Source organism: Nicotiana tomentosiformis, chromosome 5, assembly GCF_000390325.3.
Source record: "Nicotiana tomentosiformis chromosome 5, ASM39032v3, whole genome shotgun sequence".
NCBI lineage: Eukaryota > Viridiplantae > Streptophyta > Magnoliopsida > Solanales > Solanaceae > Nicotiana > Nicotiana tomentosiformis.
Window position 1 is genome coordinate 72008299 of NC_090816.1, and position 23279 is coordinate 72031577.

Below are 23279 nucleotides of genomic sequence, written 5' to 3' on the forward strand. Positions count from 1 at the left end.
TGTTGTTCAGGCTATTGCTATAGTTATTTTATACTATTGCAGTGGTTACTTAATGCTATTACGACGGTTACGTTATACTATTGCAACGGTCACTTTTGGCTTATGCGATTTGGGGCTCATGGTATTGCAACGGTTATATTGATATATTGCGACGGCTATTTTCTGGGCTACTGCAACGCCTATCATATCTCTATTGCAACAGTTAAACAAACCAACAATGTAACACACCTTGAAATATATATAATTTACGAGAAAAATCTATTTTTAAACAAAATCAGAATCCATAATAGGTGTAATATCCATAAAAGCAAAATATATAACAATATCTGCAGTGAATTGGAACACATAAGTTTCCAAAGTGTACAAAAATAAAATATTTCTACAGCATATGTAAAGTTTCATCATGAATCAACCTAATACTCCTAAGTAAGATCTTCATCACTTTTGTCGCCTACTTCAAGTTCTCCACCTACAAATAATCAAAAAACAAACAATTTAGCAAAAGTTTTATAAAAGGATTTCATTTAAAGATATATGTATATTAATGTCATGGCACGTAGTAAGATTAAACAAATTGACAAATACACAATCCCATACTTTCCAAAAAAGAAAAAGAACCCAAACACTACCCTACCTGATACACTTCAGAACATAAAAGGTGACATAGTGCAACATTAAATAATGAAATACATATACCTCAACAACCCAAAAAAACTTCTGCTGATCTAAGGAACCACATAAAATCCACAACCCACATCTTTAATCAAGAAAATGACAGATCAAGCAGCTTCTATTACAAAAAATTACATGAACAAGAAGCAGATTCTTTTACAAAAGATACATGAACGAAAGCCATCACAGGCAGAAACAACTGCTTCAGCACAAAAAACTAATGGGAGCATTTCCACCTCCAGAAAGCATATAGAAACAGTTATTTGGATGACCATCTAAGGCAGGTTTTTGGACATTATGGACAGCTGCTTCATGTGAAAATACCAGTAGGCAAACGTTGTGGTTTTGTTCAATTTACTGACAGGTAAACTAATGTGCCTTCTGATGTACAACACAACCATAGCATACACTTTGTTCAATTTGTTCACACAAAGGTTTGGATCTGATTCATGGATCCTCAAGTTTGTATTGGATGTAAAACACAACCATAGCATACACTTTATGATGAAGCGAGGTAAGGAAGTCATTGCTCGAAGGAGTGACTCAGCTATCAATACTGCCCAGTTTTATCAACCATAGCATACACTTCATCAATCAACACTGCCCAGTTTTATCAAAATTCTTGGCAGGATGAGTGACAACCACAATGGGACCTTTAACTTTCTGGAATCATTTGAAGAAGTAATAGAATCTATTGAAAAAGCCAAAACATCTAATAATAAAGGAAGCATCGTGATAATTTGCTTCTGTAAGGGGGTTTGAAATGATCAACATGCCATACATCTTGCCTTCTTGAACAGAAATAAGCTATTGTTCAACACGATTTTTAATTCAAAAGCCACCTGGTAATGCTTTATATCTACATCATCCATGATACATAAGAAATACACAGACGTGCGCCCCTCATTGTTATATGCAATGACTCCACGCAAAAAGGAAGGGCAATTTGATCGAGCAACATGGTGCTATTTACACTCACAAACAAAAGAGAAGCTGGAGCAAAAGCAGGAGAGCTACTGGAGAATAAAGCTGCCCAGATTTTGGGCAGACATGATGACATTTTTGACGATGCTGACTTTTCAAAGTAGGATGCTGTCTACATAGAAACTGTGATGAATTGATTTGGCAGTATGTTGACAGTAATGCATAGAAACTGTCTACATTACCAGGTGGCAGTATGTTGACACAATTGATAGTTTGTTTTTGACGATGCTGACAGTAATGCATAGAAACTGTGATGAATTGATTTGGCAGTAACAATTTTACTTTAAACCTAAATTAATCTCTATTTGGGTAATACATGTCAACATTATGAGAGAATACAACAAAATGTGGAGATTGAGTACCCTGGCATTTGGAACTAATATGGAGATTGTGTCAAACATATTGCCAAATCAATTCATCAAAGTAGGATGCTGTCTACATTAATTTTGCTGTCTACATTTTCTATGCATTACTGTCAGAAATGATGCTGTCTACATTAGTTTTTATAACTTGAATGATACTTTTCTCCTTTGGTACTTCGAAGTGTCATTTTGCTTTGGGTAAGTAGGAAGAGTTCGAGACTCAAATAACTTGAATGCAAAGCTATCAATTTCTATTCAGAATAATCAACAGCAATCTAGACTCCAATATGGAAAACTCAACCACAGTAAAATTTAATACACATATATTAACAAATATCAGCAGCTCTACAGTTGCTAAAATATGAAGTTTAGCCTGGGAATAAAGTGATACTAACCTTGATTGTTGCTACCTGTAGATGGTCGATAGATCAGTTGATTAGCAGCTTGTGGTGCAGAGGTAGCTTCTCCTAGTGACGAAACAGACAATGTTGCTAGTATGTTTGGATTAATTAATCCTGCACGCTGAAGTTGAGCAATTACATCTGCTGTAATTGCTTGTCACATAGTTCTCTTTTGTTCCTCCATCTTTCGAATCCTTTCTTGCATTTCTTGCACTGTATCATTTGTGGCATTTGAAGTCGGCTCGAAATGGCCCACTTTTCCTTTCAAAGTAGTCTTTGTAACCCCTCGTCCATATAATCTTAAACGTCCTGAATGTTCAGGACCCATGACAGATGAAAATGCATCAACAGACTGACTGCCATCTACACTTTGCTGTGTTTCAATTTTTTCCATTTCAGCCTAACAAAGAAAATTCAACAAAAGAATTAAAGTAAATAAAAAATAAGGAAGAAGAATAAATAAAATGATCTCATTTAAAACTTGCAAATAGATAATATTCGTACAATTTTACTAGTTGTATTTTCGTCTGAGTCCTTGTACAAACGCCCAGGTTTTCTTGCTCTTGTGGCCACAAACATCTCCTTAAGTGATATAGATTCCTTTATTTTTTCCTAGTCGCATGAAAATAGATATAAGAGATCTTTAAAAAATATAATAGATATAATAATAAATAAGAGTACACACCAATTCATTACGGATTACAGCAAAACTTATTTTGCCAGCTGTGTGTGGATCCGTCAACTTTTTCTGATTCTCCTTGTTGATTTCGGATGATATCTGCAAATAAAATGAGTCAATACAATATATCTAAATAACACAATTAGTAGCATTTTGAAGAAAAAAAACAGAGGAACAAAAGACTATATTTTCATCAAAATTCTCCAGTATTAACAGATTGTGAAGACTATTGTCAAGACCATGGTTTATATTTACCTGTAGTTTATCAGAACTCCAATATTTCAGGAGTTCTTTAAACTGAAATTCTGGTATATAACCAGGCCTTTTTGTCATTCGAACTTCATCATTTTGATAGGCATCATAATGATCTTTCTTCCGTTGACTTTTATGCCTTCTCCAAGCATTTCCAATTGAAAATAAAGTCCATGTTTTTGCAGCATCGGGAATATCATACTTCGACTACAATTTGATTTCATTTGATTAGCAGAAATTGTAACATACTTTTAACAAATAACTGAACATTTGTATCGGAACTTCAAACCTTGGTATATGTCCATAAATCGTCTTTTGTGTCCATTTTCCTCCAACAGTGGATCTTTTCTTGTAAGGTAGCTTTGATCATTCCCTCCTCAACACTACTTCTGTCCATTATCATAAGCTTGTTGCTTATTCAGAAAAACCTCGGACACGTCCCGTTGTACATCTATATATATACTATGTTGTTCAAGATAATCTTAACTTGCTTATTGACTTGCCAACATGGTTAACCAGGAGCAAAATTTTAGCTCTAAATTGCTTTTATTGGCTGCTAGTTGTCTACTTGTAGTATGTACAAAGTATGTAAATCGTGCTCCATTCGATGAAGCAGCAAATCAGTTTCATTTTCTTGTTATGTTTGTAAGATTGTTTGTTTCTCTAAGTTTAATTTTGCATTTCTGAATGGATATAATGACAGGGGAGAGATGGAAGATGGAGAGTGGACAATGGTGCAGAAGAGTGGGAACCAATTTGTGGTGAATGCCCAACCTTTTTATGTGAATGGATTAAATACTTACTGGTTAATGTTGTTTGCTGCTGATCAGTCCACAAGGGAAAAAGTTACTGAGACGTTTCAGCAGGCGTCTGCTGTCGGTCTATCAGTATGCCGGACTTGGGCTTTTAATGATGGCCAATGGCGAGCTCTTCAGAAAACTCCTGCTGTTTAAAAGTAATATAATTCATCAGTCAAAATTTAAAATAGTAATAAAGTAGCATTATTTAAGAACATTTATTTTGGTTATTTTTGATCGGTAAGAGTAAGATAGAGACACAGAACAGATTGAATTATAGAAAAAACTAAACTTCTCACAGTCCTCTTTACAATATGGAGATAACTATCCAGGAGAGGATGATTTGGCTATTGTACGGGCTATTTTGATGTGGGTATCTTGCAATATAGTGTTTAGTACCTTGTATTTGATGGTCCTAACTAAGTTATCCAACTTCTGTTGGTGGACATTCTGAACTTTACACTTCGACAAACTTATGTTCAGTCTCCCAAGTCTGTAATCTCCATAAAATTTCTGGGCATTGCTGCAATTCGCCCTAGTCTATTTGCTTAATCTGATTGAGGCACACATTTAAAACCAAGTTAAAGTTCAGGCTAAATGAAGGGATATTGACACATGTATACAACTTTAAAGAGTAAGTTTGGCGCAATTTAGCCAACAATCGACGTTAACGTACAATGGGAGCCTCCCTATTTTAGTCCAAAAACTGCAAGCATTCAGACTAAACTATTGAAGGTCTAGCCGTTCTGGGTGGTATAATTTTGTTAGAAAAGAGCACTAAGGTACAGCACGCGCGCGCACACACTCACATTGTACATGTACTTAATCAACATTAAGAAATTGAGTCAACTGTTACTATTAGCAGTTGTATACATCTCACTTTCTGCTATAACTACAAGGTTGCTAGCAGGGCAGCAACTATCTTATTTAGCGGGCTTTTGTTGTGGCTTCTTGTTAATCTTTTATTGCTCTTATTTATATGCTATATTGGGGATAATTTTTGTTTCTTTCCTGTTGGGCATAAAAAAAGAGCATTTTAGATCAGGTTATGCAAAAAAAAAAAAACAAACAGAAAACCAAACAAGAGCATTTTAGAACACCCATTGATAAAAAAAATTGACAAATTGATCAGGTTATGCATAAAAACCCATTGATAAAAAAATTGATCAGGTTATGCATGAAAAAACACCCATTTTAGAACACAAGAGCCAAACAACCAGAAAACCAACAAAAAAAGTAAAATCCCCATATATATATACAACAATTTTCTCCAACTCTCCCAACTTTAAATTTCTCTATTTAAGTTTTAGAACTTTGTCGACCTCAACAATGGAGTTTTGAAGGGTATTTGTCACTTTAATTCCTCCCAAACAGCAGTAAACTCATTATTCAGTACAAAATAAACTTCGAATAAAATTTTGGCTCAAAGAATTGAAACCTAGTTTCTCAAACTCCAATTTTACTAAAACCCAAAATTTAAGCAATCTTCTTTAATTTTTTATCATAGATATTTTTCACGAAAAACTCAAATCTTCACCAAATTTGAGATACAAACTTTAAACCACACTAAAATTAAAAACCAAACATAAATTAGAACAAAAGATAGTAACTTCATAGAAACCCATTTGTGTATTTTGTAATCTTTTCCAAAAATACTTGAATGGAAAATCTAGAGATAGGGAACTTATAAGCCATGGAGGAGAGCATGCAGACCTATTGTAGTAGAGAGCAATATTGGTCGAAGCCTTCGCTGGTCGAAATCCTTCACTGGTCGAAATCTCGCTGGATGTGGAGCCGTTTTTTGATCTTGAAGAAGCTTCACTGGAGGGTTTTTCTCAATGAACTGAATAGAAAAGAAGAAGGCCCCTCTTTTACTTTGACTGGTCAAAATCCTTCGCGTGGAGCCGTTTTTCGCTCTTGAAGAAGCTTCAGAGGGTTTTTCTCAATGAACTGAATAGAAAAGAAGAAGACCCCTCTTTTACTTTGATACGTGTAATTTTGGAATTATTTTTTAATTATAAAAGGAGCATTCGCGGGTTTAGTGAAATAATTGAAGGGAAATGAAATCCTCTTTTTTACACAGAACCATCTCCACAAAGTTATTTTTACCAAACTGTCTCCATAGAGAGGTATGTGGCAACGGTTGTGGTACTAATGCGTCGGTTTAGTTTTAATACTGTCTTAATAGGCTCAAGCGGCTATTGCGACGGTTGTAACCCTTGCAATAGACCATATATTGCAAGGGTTATGTAACCATTTCTAAATAACTGATGCAATAGGTTTATTTTCTAGTAGTGGTTCTTTTAGTATTGTTGATATACTTGAGTTGTTTTGGGTTAGTTTCGGGCCGTTCGGAGGTCAGAACGCGCGGGATGGCATTTTGGAGTATCGCTTGGCTTGCTCGGTGTTGGAATTGGCTTGTTCGAGGTAAGTAACTCTTCTAATCTTAGTGTTGAGGGTATGAAACCCCGAAATACGTGTTATGCGATTTGTGTTGAGGTGACACACATGCTAGGTGGCGGGCGTGTGGGCGTGCACCATGTGAATTGGGACTCTGTTGTTTTCATGGCACTGAATAGTGGCCCTATTTTGTTGATATCCGTGTTTTCGCCATGTGATAAAGTAATTGAACTGTCAATCATGCTAGATATCATGTTTAGGCTTTATGCCGATATTGTTTGGACCCATAGTGGTCGTTTCTTACTGTCATCTCACTGATTTCATTGATATTTCGTACTCAGTCATATTCATGCATTCATACCATATCTCAGTCTCAGATATTACTTATTGATACAGCATATCATTGTTGTCGGGCTAGTTTCATGACATTGTGAACCCGTGAGTGAGACTGGAGAGATTGATAACTGAGTGAGGCCGAGGGCCTGAGTGAGAGTGACATTTTGGGATCGGGCTACACGCCACAACATATTATATTGATTATATTTTATATGGGTCGGGTTGCACGCCGCAACGAGCCTTAGGGATGTATGTGTGTATATATATATATATATATATATATATATATATATATATATATGGATCGGGTTGCACGCCGCACGAGTCTTATGGTTGTTTATATGTTATGGGATCGGGCTGCACGCCGCATCGATATAGCACTTGGGCTGAAGGAGTCCCTCCGGAGTCTGCACACCCCCAGTGAGCGCAGTCGACTATATATATATGGATCGGGTTGCGCGCCACAACGGGCCTTATGGTCATATATGGATCGGGCTGCACGCCGCATCAGGTATTGTACAACGCTGAGTGATTGAGTGTGCTGAGCCTTGAGCATAGTGAGAGAGAATGTGAAACAGTGAGATTGAGTACTCTAAGAGTGTGAGAACATAATTCATCTCTGAGATACATGGCATTGGCATGCACATATGACATACAGGCATAGAGACATATTTTTTCTCATGCTGTACAATATCACGTCATTCATAACTTTTTACACATATTGATATGTGAGCATAGAGAGGTATTTCACACTTGCTATCTGGAAAGAAAATGAAACATCTTATTTATTGTGGAAAGGATATTTGAAAAAATTACAGTTTTCAAACTTACTCATATTTTTGGCATTTTCGATAAAAGATTTGGGTTTTCACTAAGATACTTGAAAATCATGACTATTTTCTGAAACTGTGAATGAAATGAGCATTTTACTTCTGAGATACATCTTTTATTACTTATATTATGCTGTTATGAACTGTTGTGGGATATTAGTTTTGAACCCGACCTTGGTACAAGCCCGTCACTACTTTCAACCTAAGGTTAGGTTTGTTACTTATTGAGTACATGGGGTCGGTTGTACTCATACTACACTTCTGCACCTTGCGTGCAGATGTTGGCTACTGATGTTGCTGTGTTCGATGGGAGCTGGATTGAAGATGTACCTCCATCCCGACTGTAGCTGCCTTTCGTTCGTGGTAGCTTTAGATCTGTAAAACTATGTTTATGTACTATTCAAACAGACTATGTATTTATTTCATTTCTGCTTTGTAAACTCTATTCTTAGAAGCTCATGATTTGTACTACCAGTTCTTGGGGAATGTATTGGATTCAGATATTTCTTTACTTAATTACTTTATTAATTGTTATTGGTATTGGTTAGTAGTTAATTGGCTTACCTAGCGGGTTGGGTTAGGTGCCATCACGACTAGTCGGATTTTGGGTCGTGATATTCTACTAATTGAACTCTTATTTGGTGTGTTGATATCTTTTAAAAAAATATTTCTTTTTTAAAATTTTAGTTTCTAAAACTTTATTTTTCAATAATAATTACTTTTATAATAATGTAAGTGAAAATATTATCCTTAATTCAAAACTCATTTTAATTGGCTATCTAAAATTTTAAAAAATTCTTTAGTCAATGAATATTGTTTCCCAGTATGACTCCATTTTGATATTTGATATTAACCGTATTAAATATCTGAGTTATTTGAATTATATCTTAATAACCTTAAAATTTAAACCTTCTAAATAATTATAGATAATCGTTAGATATTAATTAAGAAACAGTACATGAAAAAAGACTAACATTTTCTCAAATCTCGTAGTGATAATTTTATTTTTGCACTATTCTCATTGGTGTTATTGGAACCTAAAAATAGCCACAAAGCGAAATAATAACTCATATTTATGGCAAAGCATAAAGGTTGACACAATATAAACGATTCTTTGATTACGACGTGATTCTTTTACTACGACTTAAACTCTTATTTGGTATGATATTATCTTTCAAAAAATATTTCTATTTTGAAATTTCAATTTCTAAAACTTTATATATATTTCAATAATGATTATCTTTATAATGATGCAAGTGAGGATATTATCCTTAATTTAAAATTTACTTTAATCGGCTATCTAAAAAATTTAAATGATTCTTTAGCCGGAAAAACTTTATTTCGGTATGACTCCATTTTAAGTTTATCGATATCTCTAGCTAAAGATTTTAAATTTTTAATACCCTATACACACTAAAATTTTATTCTTTGAATCATTAAATGTTAAATTAGTTGATTGTTATTATATAACACTATATATATTATTTTAAAATTGCCAAGTAGTTTATTTTTCGACACTATACTTGGCTTAACCTCAATGCAAACTACTCAAATTACATTTAAATTCAAATTCGTATATCATATCAGTTTGTTAGTAATAGTGATTTTTTTAAAAACGGCACACAATGTAAATTAAAAAATAAAGAATATTCTATGATACCCTTATCTTATAATCTATGTATTTGAGTTGAAAATAATATTTGAAATCGATGAGATTAGCTTCCAAAATTTTTATACTAAACAAAGATAAAACATAAAAAGAAATTCGTTGTCATCTCTTATTTCTGGTTTTTAGATCTTTCATACATTCTTTTTCAATATTTATTTTCTTTATCTTATTTTTTATGTCATTCTTTCTTTTGTTATAAAAAATTATTTTATTTAACTATAAAAAGATGATTTTTAATAGAAATTGACTACATAAGAACTTTATTTATATTTTTAGTCTTTGGTTGAAATTTTTTCATATTTTTCTTTTGGCTTTATCTAATCAGCCTAAATAGGTGCTCGCCCGACCACTTAAATTAAAAAATTGAAGGATGTGTAATTTATATATAATCCATATATAATATATATAATCTTGTGTTGTCGGTATATCATCTATTTATATTGGCTATAAAAAGTAAAGAATAAATCTGGCCAGATATTTATGTAAATATTGCATAAGATTTCGGATTTTTGAGTTTATCCATGATATGACTTCTATTATAATAATTTTAAAAACTCTCTACTAATTTTCAAAAATATATTATCTTTTTATTATATTTGAAGTAGAAAAAAGTAAAGAGTTTTTTTAAAATAATTTGTTTACATTTTTAAAGAAAAAATATTTCACGTCATACCAATTTTGTTTTTTTAAAAATATACACTTTGTTACACTTGAAAATCACAATAGAAACTATCAATTACAAACCAATATCTCTCTTGTTGAGTTCGAGAAAACAAAACCTTTTATATAATCTAATGATTCAAAACTAATATTCTTCAACGAAAAAAATATTATACCCTTGCAATATTGACTTGACTGCAGCTAAATGAAGGGGTTTTACCTTATACCCTTCAATTCCTAGAATGTGCTAAATTGAAATTAATGATAGCAATTGTATAACCAAAGCTTTGTTAATTGTTTGATGTCCATTTATACAAATTGACTCTTCAAACAAATATTTTTTAAAAAGAAAAGAAAAAAACATTTTTTTTTAATATTGACTAATTTTTGTTATGTTTCTTTCTCTAGCATGTATGTTTACTTCATTATATATGTAAGTAAACTTTTATTCGATTTAAAACTCTTTTTTTATTATTTGGATAAAAATAGACGTGTACCCAATATATTACATTTATTTTAAAAGAAATTCGCTTTATTCAAATCTATCTACAATGTTTTAAAGAACTATTTATAGGGTTTTAAATGTGAAAGAGTTTTATAGTTACATGGAGTAGTTTTTTTTTGTTTTTTGTTTTGCCAGAGGCGAAGTAATATTTAAATAATTAGAAAAGATAACAAAAGTTTCTAACATTATTGCATATGATCATTAGCCAAATTAAGTATGATAACATGATAAAAAAAGACAAAATTTTATTTTTAGTTTAAATTCAAATTTTAAAACTTTATCAATAAATTCAAAATTATCTTTTAATTCAAATTCAGTTTTTATATATATATATATATATATATATATATATTATTTGTATTTGATATATATATATATTTGTATTTGACTAACTATACAAATGTAGAATAAAGTTACCATATAATATTGACATTTATTAGCTTGCTACGTGACTTAACCATAATGCCAATTATATATGGTAACTTTATTCCTTTAATATATATATATATAGATATAGATTTTTCTAATATTTCCTATTTAATAATATTTTATAGCATTATATTAAGAAAAAGTTATTTATGGGAGGGGGTGATGTTTTGGTCTAATAGAAATCATCTATAGTTGACAAATTAAAAGTTAATATCAAATTCTTATTGATATCACTATACGCATACTTTCAAGAATGAATACATGGACGTTACACATTGTCACAATTACAAGTGGGGGATACATGGACGTTACACACCATGAAGCTCTTTCTCTCTCTCTTTAATGTTTTCTTTAATTACTCAAAAGACTAAAAGTTGTAAGTAACATATTTTTATGATGGGAATCAAATGATCCTCTCCATTTAATATTTGTATGAGCAGGCTAAGCTCAAATAGTTAAACAATCTTGGCCAATATGAAATTTCAATGCACTTATTTCAAATTATATTATCATAAAATAAAATTATAAAATGTCAGTTAGTTTTTAGCGAAGAAAGACCAAACTTGATGAGGGTGGAAGGACTTTGTCCGAGCCTCAGCAAATACTATTGCTAAAGCAAAATAATTAGTGAATTATGATGCAATAAACAGATGGCTAAATAGTGTGTCGATTCACATGATTAGACAAAAGGACATATGTATCCCTCCCACTTGCAATTGTAATGGCATCATAGAGGAACTGTAATTTTTTAACTGGTCTTAAAATCTGAAAATGTATGGATTTCCACAAAATATTTTATATGATTGGCAATGTCAAGACCAAATAATTTGATTAAGAAAGGTCATCAGTTAAACTCTACTTGCAACTATAACCTCATCTAGAATATCTCTGAGGCGATACGAATTAAGCTTGGGCTAGAAGTACATTATGGAGCAAAATAGCACGTAGAAAGAATTCTAATTAAGTGGCAACCTAGAAATCAAAACACTAAAAAGGAAAGAGAGCACTTAAATCTGTCTTTGTGCTCTTCCCTTTGTATTTCACCCTTAAACTTCTTGTATAGATCAATCAAATATTTTCTCTCTGATTCGGATCCTCTATAATTTGCTGCATCAGCCTCCATGATCTGCAGAAAACATATAAGAGTTCCTCAAATAAATGTTAAGCATATCTAATACTCAATTTATAATATAAAATAGAGTAAATTGTTACCTTTGGATAATACATACTTTGAAAAATCTCACATAGAATAAAATTAAAATTTACGAGAAGGAAAATAAAGAAGGAAGTTGTAAAAAAAAGCAAAAAAGAAGAAGGAGGTAATACGTTAGTATATCTTTGTTCAAAATATAGATGTCCTTATATAGGTACATATGGAGAAAGACAATAATAAATTATCATAAACTTATACATTAATCATTTGGGGGTTATGGATATGAAATGTATGGGAGTTATTGAGATTATTAAATATATATATATATAGATGGATTGTTCAATCTTATCGTTCTCTATTGTATCATTGATTTTTACTTTATTTTCCTTTTCTGGACACTAATAATATTTATTGTATTATCTTTTACGTTGTATTAGTCATATGTGTACTGTACTTATAATTGCATTATTTTTAGCTACGTAATTATTTGTATCATAATCAGAGTTTGCTCGAAATTGCATTAAAAAGTCATTATTGAATCATTGATTTAACTTTGTTTCTTTTTCTTTTTCTCTGAAAATAATAATTTTTATTCGTATATTTTCTTTTGTATGTCAAAGCATGTGAAGCAAATATGGATATCTATCAAAGCAAACTTGAATTAAAGTACAATTATAAAAATATTTGTTTAATTGATTCATGTACGACACATACAATATTCGAAGAGAAAAAATATTTCTCTCATTTAAATACGTGTAAGGCAGATGTTGCTACAATTTTTGGTAGTAGTAATTTAATTGAAGGTTGTGGAAGAGCTACTATAACTCTGCCTAGGGGAACAATACTTATCATAGATAATGCAATATTCTCCTCCAAGTCCAGGAGGAACTTGTTGAGTTTTAAAGATATCGCTGAAATGGATATCATATTGAGACAATAGATGAAAATAATCTTGAATATTTCATCGTTACCAAGAATGTCTCTGGCCAGAAAATGATTATTGAGAAGTTTCCATCTTTGTCTTGTGGTCTGTATTGGACAAAAATTATTACAAGTGAGGGATATTTTATCGTAAACCAAAAGGTTACTGATTCTAATACTTTTGTACTTTGACATGATCGATTGGGACATCCTGGATCAATTATGATGAGACGAATTACATAAAACTCAAACGGGTATCCATTAAAAAATTTAAAGATTCTTTTAAATAATAAATTTTCTTGCGCTTCTTGTTATCAAGGCAAGTTAATTGTTAGACCATCACCAACAAAGGTTAGGATTGAGTCCCACACATTTTTTGAACGTATACAAGGGGATATTTGTGGACCTACCACCTAGTGAGTCGTTTAGATATTTTATGGTCTTAATAGATACATCTTCTAGATGGTATCATGTTGTTATCTTGCAACCTGAAGTTTGTAAAATTAATAGCACAAATAATTCGATTACGGGCACATTTTCCCGATAATCTGATTAAGTCTATTCGACTTGATAATGCTGCTGAGTTTTCATCCCAAGAATTTAATGATTATTGCTTATCAATTGAGATAAAAGTAGAATATCATGTAGCTTATGTTCACACTCAAAATGGCCTTGCAGAGTCTTTGATTAAATGTTTGCAATTGATAGCAAGACTGTTACTCATGAAAACGAGGTTGCCCACTTCTGTTTGGGGTCATGCTATTTTGCATCCAACAATGCTAGTTTGTCTCAGACTGACAAATTATCATAAATATTCTCCGTTGCAATTAACTTTGGGTCATGAACCTAATATATCTCATTTAAGAATTTTTGGATATGCAGTATATGTGCCTGTAGCACAGTTATATCGCACAAAGATGGGTCCCCCAAAAAGGTTAGGAATATATGTTGGTTTTGAATCGACCATCTATTATTCGCTACCTCGAAACATTAATAGAAAATTTATTCACTGCTCGATTTGCATATTATTATTTCGATGAGATATTTTTTCCAAAATTAGGAGGAGAAAATGGTGAGACCAAACAGAAAATTATGTGAAAAAATCAATCATTGTCTCATCTTGATCCACGTGCCTCTATTTATGAAAAAATATGCAAAAGATTATTCATTTATAGAAAATAATAAATCAAATACCAGATGCATTTACGGACCTGAAAAGGATAACAAAATCACATATCCCTGTAGAGAATGTTCCAACCCGTATTGATGTCCCTGTAGGAATACCTTCTAGTATCATAGCTAATGAGTCAAAAGCATACCTAAAGCGTGATAGACCATTATGTTCTAAGGATCGAAATTCTCTCCAAGGGTTCCTCCATGATTCTAGGGTGAAAACCTAAAATAAAAACATGAATCCAATGCTAGAAACCCAGTGGTGCTTGCTAGATCGTAGTTCTTCATCTTGTGGCTATTTTGGATCGTTCTTCAAAGTCACGTAACTGCAGGTTTCATGTTTTTCTTGTTGATTAAGGTAATAATTAGTCTCTCCTTCATATATATATTAGATTTTCAAGGTGAACTACAAGTATTTACACACCAACTTGAACACCAAAAGGTAATTCAAGAAGAGAATACAACACCTATAGCGTTATGGTGTCATTGAGGATAATTGTGGGCTATGTTTGCTGAAATTTCAAGTTGTTGCTATTGTCTAAGGTGAGTATAATAGCCTACTAATTGTGCTTAAGCTTTCTTATATGTTGGTTAAGTTGTTAGGATGATAAACTACAAGATAATACTTGGATTAGCTTGAGATGTTAGTGTTCTTGATGGATTGATTTGAAAGTTGCTCTTATGAACTTTAAGTGGCTGGAAATTATGGAAAACAAGTTTGCATTGATATTGTTAGTATGATTATGTTGGTTTACATGTCAATCTTATTGAGAAAATTGGTAACTAGAAAAGGAAATGGCTATAAAGCATTTGGAAGTGGTCGACAATGATATTATCTTGTGTTGGACTATTTTGGATAACTTTAAAATTGAGTACAAGGCTGAAAATCCTTTAAAAGGTATTGGTTATTATACTGAATATATTACTAAGTTCAAGAATGATTGATAATGGGGTTGAAGGACGCTAAAGGGATTCAATCCGAGGTTACCGCTCGTCGTGATATGTTGATGACTTGTTAATGAAATATTTTGTACCCTATTGTTGATGTTGTTCTTATTGTATTGCTCTGATACCCTGGGGAGGTGTGGCCAGCTCCCGGTGCCATATTTGGCCTGAGCATACCACTCTATAAGTGTAAATTCTGGAGGGGTAACCCTCAACTTAGGATGATGAGGCCATATTCCGAATCATCTGAAAATATCGTCTCTCTCATCTGAGGGGTAAACGTACCCAATATATATATATATAAAAAACTGTGCAGACTGATGAGGCCGCCATGAACATCTACTGATATACAAAATATACAAGACTCATCTACAAGCCTCTTGCGATAGCTGAACTGTATCATGGTCGCGACAGGGCCTCGACCTACCCATCAAACCTGTATATATAAAATGGACTCCAAGGTCTAGACCTGGTAACTCCGAGGAAGTGGAGCTTACCAACCGAGCTGATGTTTGACTTTGTCCACTAGGAAGGTCTATCCAGCTGTCTATCGGACCTGCAGGCATAAAATGCAGCATCCCCAGCAAAAAGGACATCAGTACGAAATAATGTACCGAGTATGTAAGGCAATAGAATAACTGAAAGCTGAAACTGAACTGATAATATAATAACTGAAAGTATCTGGGAGTCAAATATGATCTGAAGATATGCTTACCTGCTGATATTGACTAAACTCTCTCAATATAGTAAGTAAAATAGTTATCCGACCCTATAAGGCTCGGAATGTTTAACTTCTTTGTCGTAGTAGGCTCGCTCATAGGCGCTCGGTCATACTAGGCTTTGTATCTCGGCCATTTTGGGCTCGCTCATATGTGCTCGGCCACAGTAGGCTCGGTATATAACTTACCATCTGATCAGAGGTTGCCCAATAGGGGCCTGCCCACCGATTATAACTCGGTGGTGGTGAAAATACTGTAATCCTGTATATATATAGACCCACTACTCTCTTGACTGATATAAGACAATACTTAACTAAATAGAAAGTCCCAATAAGGGAGAATACTGTAACTTGTGAGATTAGGATAATGTTAATAAATTCAGGAATACGAACTTCTCTTTATGTCTCCTTATCAAACACATGCAATTACGAGATCATGCCAAAATGAAGGAAAGGTTTAGCCTTAACATACCTTAACCTAGTTGAGTCCTTAATAGCTTCCAAGAAACTCTTCAAACAACTCAACTTAGTCTACCATAGCATAAGGAGATTCAAAATCAGTGTTGAGTAAAGGCTAAGTCCGTAACTTAAGCTAGTTGCTCATTTATGTAAATTTGGGCAGCATCTCTCCTGTAACAAAGGCCTCCTCCAATACCATATACCAACAACAACAACCACAGTGGTATATAACTTACCATCTAATTAGAGGTTGCCCAATAGGGGCCTGCCCACCAATTATAGCTCGGTGGTGGTGAAAATACTGTAATACTGTATATATATAGACCCTCTACTCTCTTGATTGAAAGAAGACAATACTTAACTGAATAGAAAGTCCCAATAAGGGAGAATACTGTAACTTATGAGACTAGGATAATGTTAATAAATTCAGAAATACGAACTTCTCTTTATGTCTCCTTATCAAACATATGCAGTTATGAGATCATGCCAAAATGAAGGAAATGTTTAGCCTTACTAATAAACTGAAGTAAGTATTATGGTTTAGTATGACCTACCTAGAGTAAAGCCATAAGCATAGCTAACCGAGGCTATGAAACAAGATATAGCAATAGTCGTAAGTTCGACAAGTACCGAGTGAAGAATTTCAGTACACCTATAGATGCCTATAGGGACATCTTGTCATAGTTCTGTATAGGTTCACAAAGTGAGGCCTAGAGATTGGCTAAATGCTGGAGGACAAAGGAGAGAAGAATCACATAGGTGCACATATAAGGATAGAGTCATATAGGCTGCATGACATAAGGTAGCAACAATTACGAGATTGGAAGAAATCCAATCACAAGTCATGGTGTGAGAGAGAGGCCTAAAGGGGGGAATGCCCTGGCCTTTGGATTTATTCACAAAAAAGTCACCTAGATGGAAAGGAAAGTAGTAAAGTATTTGCAATACCTATAGGTTATGAGACTAATAAGCGCATCAGTCAACATTCGAGGACGAATGTTCCAAATGGGGGAATGATGTTACACCCCATATTTTCGTACATAAGAGTATGCCATAAGTCAATTGATATAAGCTCAGAAATAAGATCATCTTTGAAAAGTTTATAAAGTAAATTAATCATGTTACCGTGGAGGTTACAAATATTTATGATCATGAATTCCATGTACCAAGAGGGTTGGAAGGCTTAGAAGCTAAGTGAATTGAAGAAAATAAGTTTCGTCGAAAGTCGACAAGTTGGGAATGTTATAACATGTACTTTTGGGGTGAGACTAGGGTGCTTAAAATTATAAGGAGATTATTTTATGAGTTCTTTTAGTCATATGATGGTCATGTGTAATGTCTTGAAGTCAAGCAAGTTATGGAACAAAAGTTGGAAAATTCCATCACAAGTTACATTCATAAATGTGCCGAAACCTAGGTCAAATGTAGCTAAGCTTTTCTACCAATAAACTTGGATTTATGGGGTTATCTACCTATAAAATTGAATATCTACGAGTTTCATTTCTAACGCATTTAACTGTTCATCGATATGATATCGTAGTAGAGAGATATTCACATTTTTGCGAGACTGCGCAAGCAGCTCCCATGGGACCCGCAAAGTCGGTGTAAAACCCCAGCTTGTATTCAAGTCAATTCTAAATTGTTTTCACTCATTTTTCTTGTCCAAAACAGTTCCTAAACCCTCCTAAATGATCTCCAAGGGTTCCTCCATGATTCTAGGGTAAAAACCTAAGATAAAATCATGAATCCAACGCTAGGAACCCCGTGGTGCTTGATAGATCGTAGTTTATCATCTTGTGGCTGTTTTGGATGGTTTTTCAAAGTGAAGTAACCTCAGGTTTCGTATTTTTCTTGTTGATTAAGGTAATAGTCAGTCCCTCCTTCATATATATTAGAATTTCAAGGCGAACTACAAGTATTTACACACCAACTTGAACACCAAAAGGTAATTCAAGAAGAGAATACAACACCTATAGTATTATGGTGTCATTGAGGATAATTGTGGGTTGTGTTTGGCTGAAATTTAAAGTTGTTGCTACTGTCTAAGGTGAGAATAAAATCCTACTAATTGTGCTTAAGCTTGCTTGTATGTTGGTTAAGTTGTTAGGATGATAAACTACAAGATAATACTTGGATTAGCTTGAGATGTTGTTGTTCTTGATGGATTGATTTAAAAGTTGCTCTTATGAATTTTAAGTGGCTGGAAATTATGGAAACAAAGTTTGATATGATATTTTTAGTATTATTATGTTGGTTTACATGTCAATCTTGTTGAAGAAATTGGTAACTAGAAAAGGAAATGGCTATAAAGCACTTGGAAGTTGTCGACAATGATATTATCTTGTGTTGGGCAATTTTGGGTAACATTAAAATTGAGTGCAAGGCTGGAAATCCTTTAAAAGGTATTGGTTATTATACTGAATATATTACTAAGTTCAAGAATGAATGATAATGGGGTTGAAGGAAGCTAAAGGGATTCAATCTAAGGTTGTCGCTCGTCGTGATATGTTGATGACTTGTTAATGAAATATTTTGTACCCTATTGTTGATGTTGTTCTTATTGTATTGCTCTGGTTGTTGTTGTTGGTATATGGTATTGTAGGGGGCCCTTTTTATAGGGGAGATGCTGCCCAAATTTACATAAACGAGCTACTAGCTTAAGTTACGGACTTAGCCTTTACTCAGCACGGATTTTGAATCTCCTTATGCTATGGTAGACTGAGTTGAGTTGTTTGAAAAGTTTCTTGGAAGCTATTAAGGACTCAATGAGGTTAAGGTATGTTAAGTCTAAACCGTTCCTTCATTTTGGCATGATCTCGTAACTCCATGTGTTTGATAAGGAGACATAAAGAGAAGTTCCTATTCCTAAATTTATTAACATTATCCTAGTCTCATAAGTTACAGTATTCTCCCTTATTGGGACTTTCTATTCAGTTAAGTATTGTCTTCTTTCAGTCAAGAGAGTAGAGGGTCTATATATATATATACAGTATTACATTATTTTCACCTCCATCGAGCAATAGTCGGTGGGTAGGCCCCTATTAGGAAACCTCTGATGAGATGGTAAGTTATATACCGAGCTACTATGGCCGAGCGCCTATGAGCGAGCACATAATGGCCGAGATACAGAGCCTAGTATGGTCGAGCACCTATGAGCGAGCCTACTACGACAAAGAAGTTATACGTATCGAGCCTTATAGGACCGGACAACTATTTTACTTACTATATTGAGAGAGTTCAGTCAATATCAGCAGGAAAGCATATCTTCAGATCATCTTTGACTCCCAGTTACATTCGGTTATTATATTATCAGTTCAGTTTCAGCTTTCAGTTATTCTGTTGCCTTACATACTCGGTACATTATTTCATACTGACGTCCCTTTTACTCGGGATGCTGCATTTCATGCCTGCAGGTCCTGATAGACAGCTGGATAGACCTTCCCAATGGACAAAGTCAAACATCAGGTCGGTTGGTAAGCTTCAATTCCTCAGAGTTACCAGGTCTAGACCTTGGAGTCCATTTTATATATACAGGTTTGATAGGTAGGTGGAGGCCTTGTCCCGACCATGATACAGTTCAGCTATCGCTAGAGGCTTGTAGATGAGTCTTGTATATTTTGTATATTAGTAGATGTTCATGGCGGCCTCATGAGCCTGCACAGTTTATATATATATATATATATATATATATATATATATATATATATATATATATATATATATGAGCATTTGGGTATGTTTACCCCTCATATGAGAGAGACATAATCACATGATATACCGCATGACTCAAATATTCATAGCAATTACTTCCGACCACAATACTGCTCAATAACAAACTCGGTACCGGTAATAAAACTCATATCAAATAAAACCTTGTCCAAAACCTTCGTACATTGCCAATGATGAAAGAAATATGTAGAAACTCGTAACTGCTCATCACATCAACAAGTCGTGAAGCTCTCTCTCGTCCTACAAGAATCATAGCCAATTTCTATGCTGACTAGTGACATTATTCTTCCAAACACACTTTAATCAAGTCCGATAGCGCTCATTCCAGGTCCATTAACCTCATCTCATCCAGTACAAGTTGCTCGACCAACACGCAACACCTACACCATCTCGAGCCACATACCGTGTAATCCGTGCACCAAACAAGCAACAACTCCATGTACCCAATAAGGGGAAAGAGAATCAAATAAGAGGACCGTACCGCAAGCTCAACAAATACCACCGCAAGGAGCAATGCTAGGAACCCACCACACAATGAGAAAAAAAACACATGAAGTAAGCACAAAGAATCATATCTTAACATAACTCTGCCACAATGCGTGATCCAATCCAAACACCGGTCCACATGGGATACCTCGAGCCATGGCACTCACCACCAATAACCATATGCTTAACAACAACTACGTGAAGTGTATGACCATAACCATGGAGATACAGATAGCACAATATACGATAACCCGTAAAGGCCCCAACCAAGACACAGTCAACCATTCAACACCCGAAGAGTCATCTTGCTCAAATTTCGCTACAAGGCCCAAATAGAACCGCATCATGTGTGCAAATAGTCAACAGTCTCACAACCCATCATAGCCTAGAAGAGTAACACATAGAACATATCAGAACACGAACAACCTCAACTCTAACTGAATGATACACTCCTCAATAATAGCCGTGCCGAGTCAACAAATCTGACCCGGTGTAGAATACACGTCCTCATTAGGCCTACCAATGGGCCTCAAATCAACTCCAGTCATCCCCAAATAGAAAAATAACCCTCCAAAAGTCCACAACAACCTAACCATAACACATACTACCAGCTGGCTAACTTGGCCATATCTTCGCAATCTGCAATCAAGAAACAGTCTGCCTCTGAGACTCCTAGTTTCCAAATCACGAGAATATAAAATCTCCAAATATGATCCCAACTCAACCACTCAAGTGATTGACACATCCTTCATACACAACCATTCTACGAGAAATACTTCCATTATTCTTCCATGCCACATAGCAAAATTTGAACGTCAGCAATCGATCAACCATGAGATTACCATAATACCAGTCATGCACCGGTAAGTCAAAACATAGTGCTTCTTTCTGAAATACACACTCTTCTAAGGTAATATCAAAATAGTGCCAACATACTTTTAAATAATAGAAACCGTCTATGCTGTCTAGAACTCATGATCTCCCCTTTGAAACTTAAACACAAACTTGTACATGCACACTTCAATCCCACACGACGCACCACCTCTTTCATACCATCATATGAAAGCACGAGAATCCCATTATCAACTATGAGTCATAGGTAGGATACATACTCAATCAGCCAGAAACCTTTCACTTGATCCTATACAAGAAAATTACAATACACAACATACTCCTCATACCGATCAAAAATATCTATCTCAAACCGTGGTAGAAATCATCGAGAACTCTTTGAAACCCACTAGCACAAGACCAAGCCATCATAACCGAATCCATCTAACTCAACCAAGTTATGCAGGTTGCTCAATCCAAGAGTATTGCCACAAAACACTTGTAAAACCACACCACACCAAGAGAACCAAAAAAACCGATCATTTCCATTACCATGCCAATCTAAACCACTACCAAGCAGACCTATTTCTCTGAGTTTCTTCTAAATTACCTTCAAGTTAACACTTCTCCTTTCCAGCACATTATGATCTGCATGAAACCACATTGTCTTAAATTCCATAAGCCACTGTATTCCCTCTTAAGTACCCAGAAATACTGTACCCAAGATACCCACTCTGAAGAGACCTTATGTGAATTTGAAGCTGTTTTGCTTAACCTCTCTGATATTGAAATGTAGAATCCAATAATAATACCGAAATACCGCGAGTCCCGACACCATCCAATGCAAATCTCATATCTTAGCCCTTTACAAATTCAGAAATTCCTCAGATACCACATATGAATCGTGAGCTCATTGGAACTTTCTCGTGAGTCATCCACTCTGCTCTAATCTCTAATGTACCATCAAAACAGGCCGAATGGCTTGTGCTACATTAGCACACAAGTACCTTAAGAAGTAACCCACATCTCTAAGCAATTTAGTGAATCCCTACTCCATGCACACTACCTCCACCTCGAACAACACACCCGAATCATCCCAAGATTTCTATATATCCGCAAAGTGTAATACATCATGCATCTACCAATTTCCTTACTCGAGTTATCCTCGAAATCAACCTCTTCAAGTCATAACCGATCCACAAGTATGCCTCAGGCCAAAACTAATATAACACACAACCATGCAATCTGGTCATCGATAGCAGACTCCCCCACTTGGCTCGAAGCCATAGAACATAATATTCGATAACCCACAATACTCTTACTCCATAACTGCCATGAACTTTTACTGTAATTCAATTGAATCCTTCACAAAATCATGTATCACAAATCATAAAATATCTCAAATCACCCGCTAAGCGCATATCCATCCTTGTGACAGTCAAGCCGTCTTCCTCAAGCGATCCAAACTCAAATTGCAACACATATAACCCACTGGTAGAAAGAAACTCTCCACAAAACATCATAGAGATCATAACCTCAGAACATCCGGCATGATATGACCCACCTGCTTAGCCTCAAACAGGCATTTCTCTCTACCCTTTTATGGCAAAACCGCTATGCAATCACTAAATCTTCTTGAATCTAAGCTCGTCAACAATGCATAAGAATCCACTCATTCCACAATGAACATCATGAAATACCCCTAACATACTCATAACTTAAGACTGTGCAACATATCAAGACAGAAATCGAACATCCATTATCCTTTTGTATCCCAATCAAAATCCTTCTCGTCACATCCAACCCATCTAACCACATCCCGCAATCACATAATACTCATCATATAACTATCCAACCATTCATTGAGCCATCGGTCCCACTTCTAGGG

General features: G+C 34.5%; 2 protein-coding genes across 8 annotated transcripts in view; both read right to left on the reverse strand.

The window, feature by feature from the left end:
• Positions 1 to 220: 220 nt before the first annotated feature.
• Positions 221 to 6120, reverse strand: LOC104099731 (uncharacterized). 7 transcript variants are annotated; one of them, XM_070174995.1, is made up of 8 exons: positions 5861 to 6120; positions 4154 to 4292; positions 3640 to 3739; positions 3354 to 3557; positions 3105 to 3197; positions 2924 to 3031; positions 2414 to 2819; positions 221 to 469 (listed from the first exon to the last, which is right to left on the reverse strand). In XM_070174995.1, the coding sequence occupies exons 3-7, from the start codon at positions 3718 to 3720 to the stop codon at positions 2577 to 2579; spliced, it is 729 nt and encodes a 242-aa protein (XP_070031096.1). In that variant the 5' UTR covers positions 3721 to 3739; positions 4154 to 4292; positions 5861 to 6120; the 3' UTR covers positions 221 to 469; positions 2414 to 2576. The 7 variants fall into 7 exon arrangements, with proteins under 7 accessions (XP_070031096.1, XP_070031095.1, XP_018627487.1 ...); XM_070174994.1 differs by having other exon boundaries at positions 4154 to 4295; XM_018771971.3 differs by having other exon boundaries at positions 3640 to 3801; positions 4154 to 6120.
• A 5835-nt stretch (positions 6121 to 11955) lies between these two features.
• The window catches only part of LOC138892562 (uncharacterized), a 36692-nt gene continuing 25368 nt past the window's right edge, over positions 11956 to 23279 (reverse strand). Inside the window, exons 4-5 of the mRNA XM_070176298.1 lie at positions 13101 to 13158; positions 11956 to 12102 (exon numbers count right to left, since the gene is read on the reverse strand). Coding sequence (XP_070032399.1) covers positions 11956 to 12102; positions 13101 to 13158 — 205 coding nt within the window. The remainder of the gene's footprint in view (positions 12103 to 13100; positions 13159 to 23279) is intronic.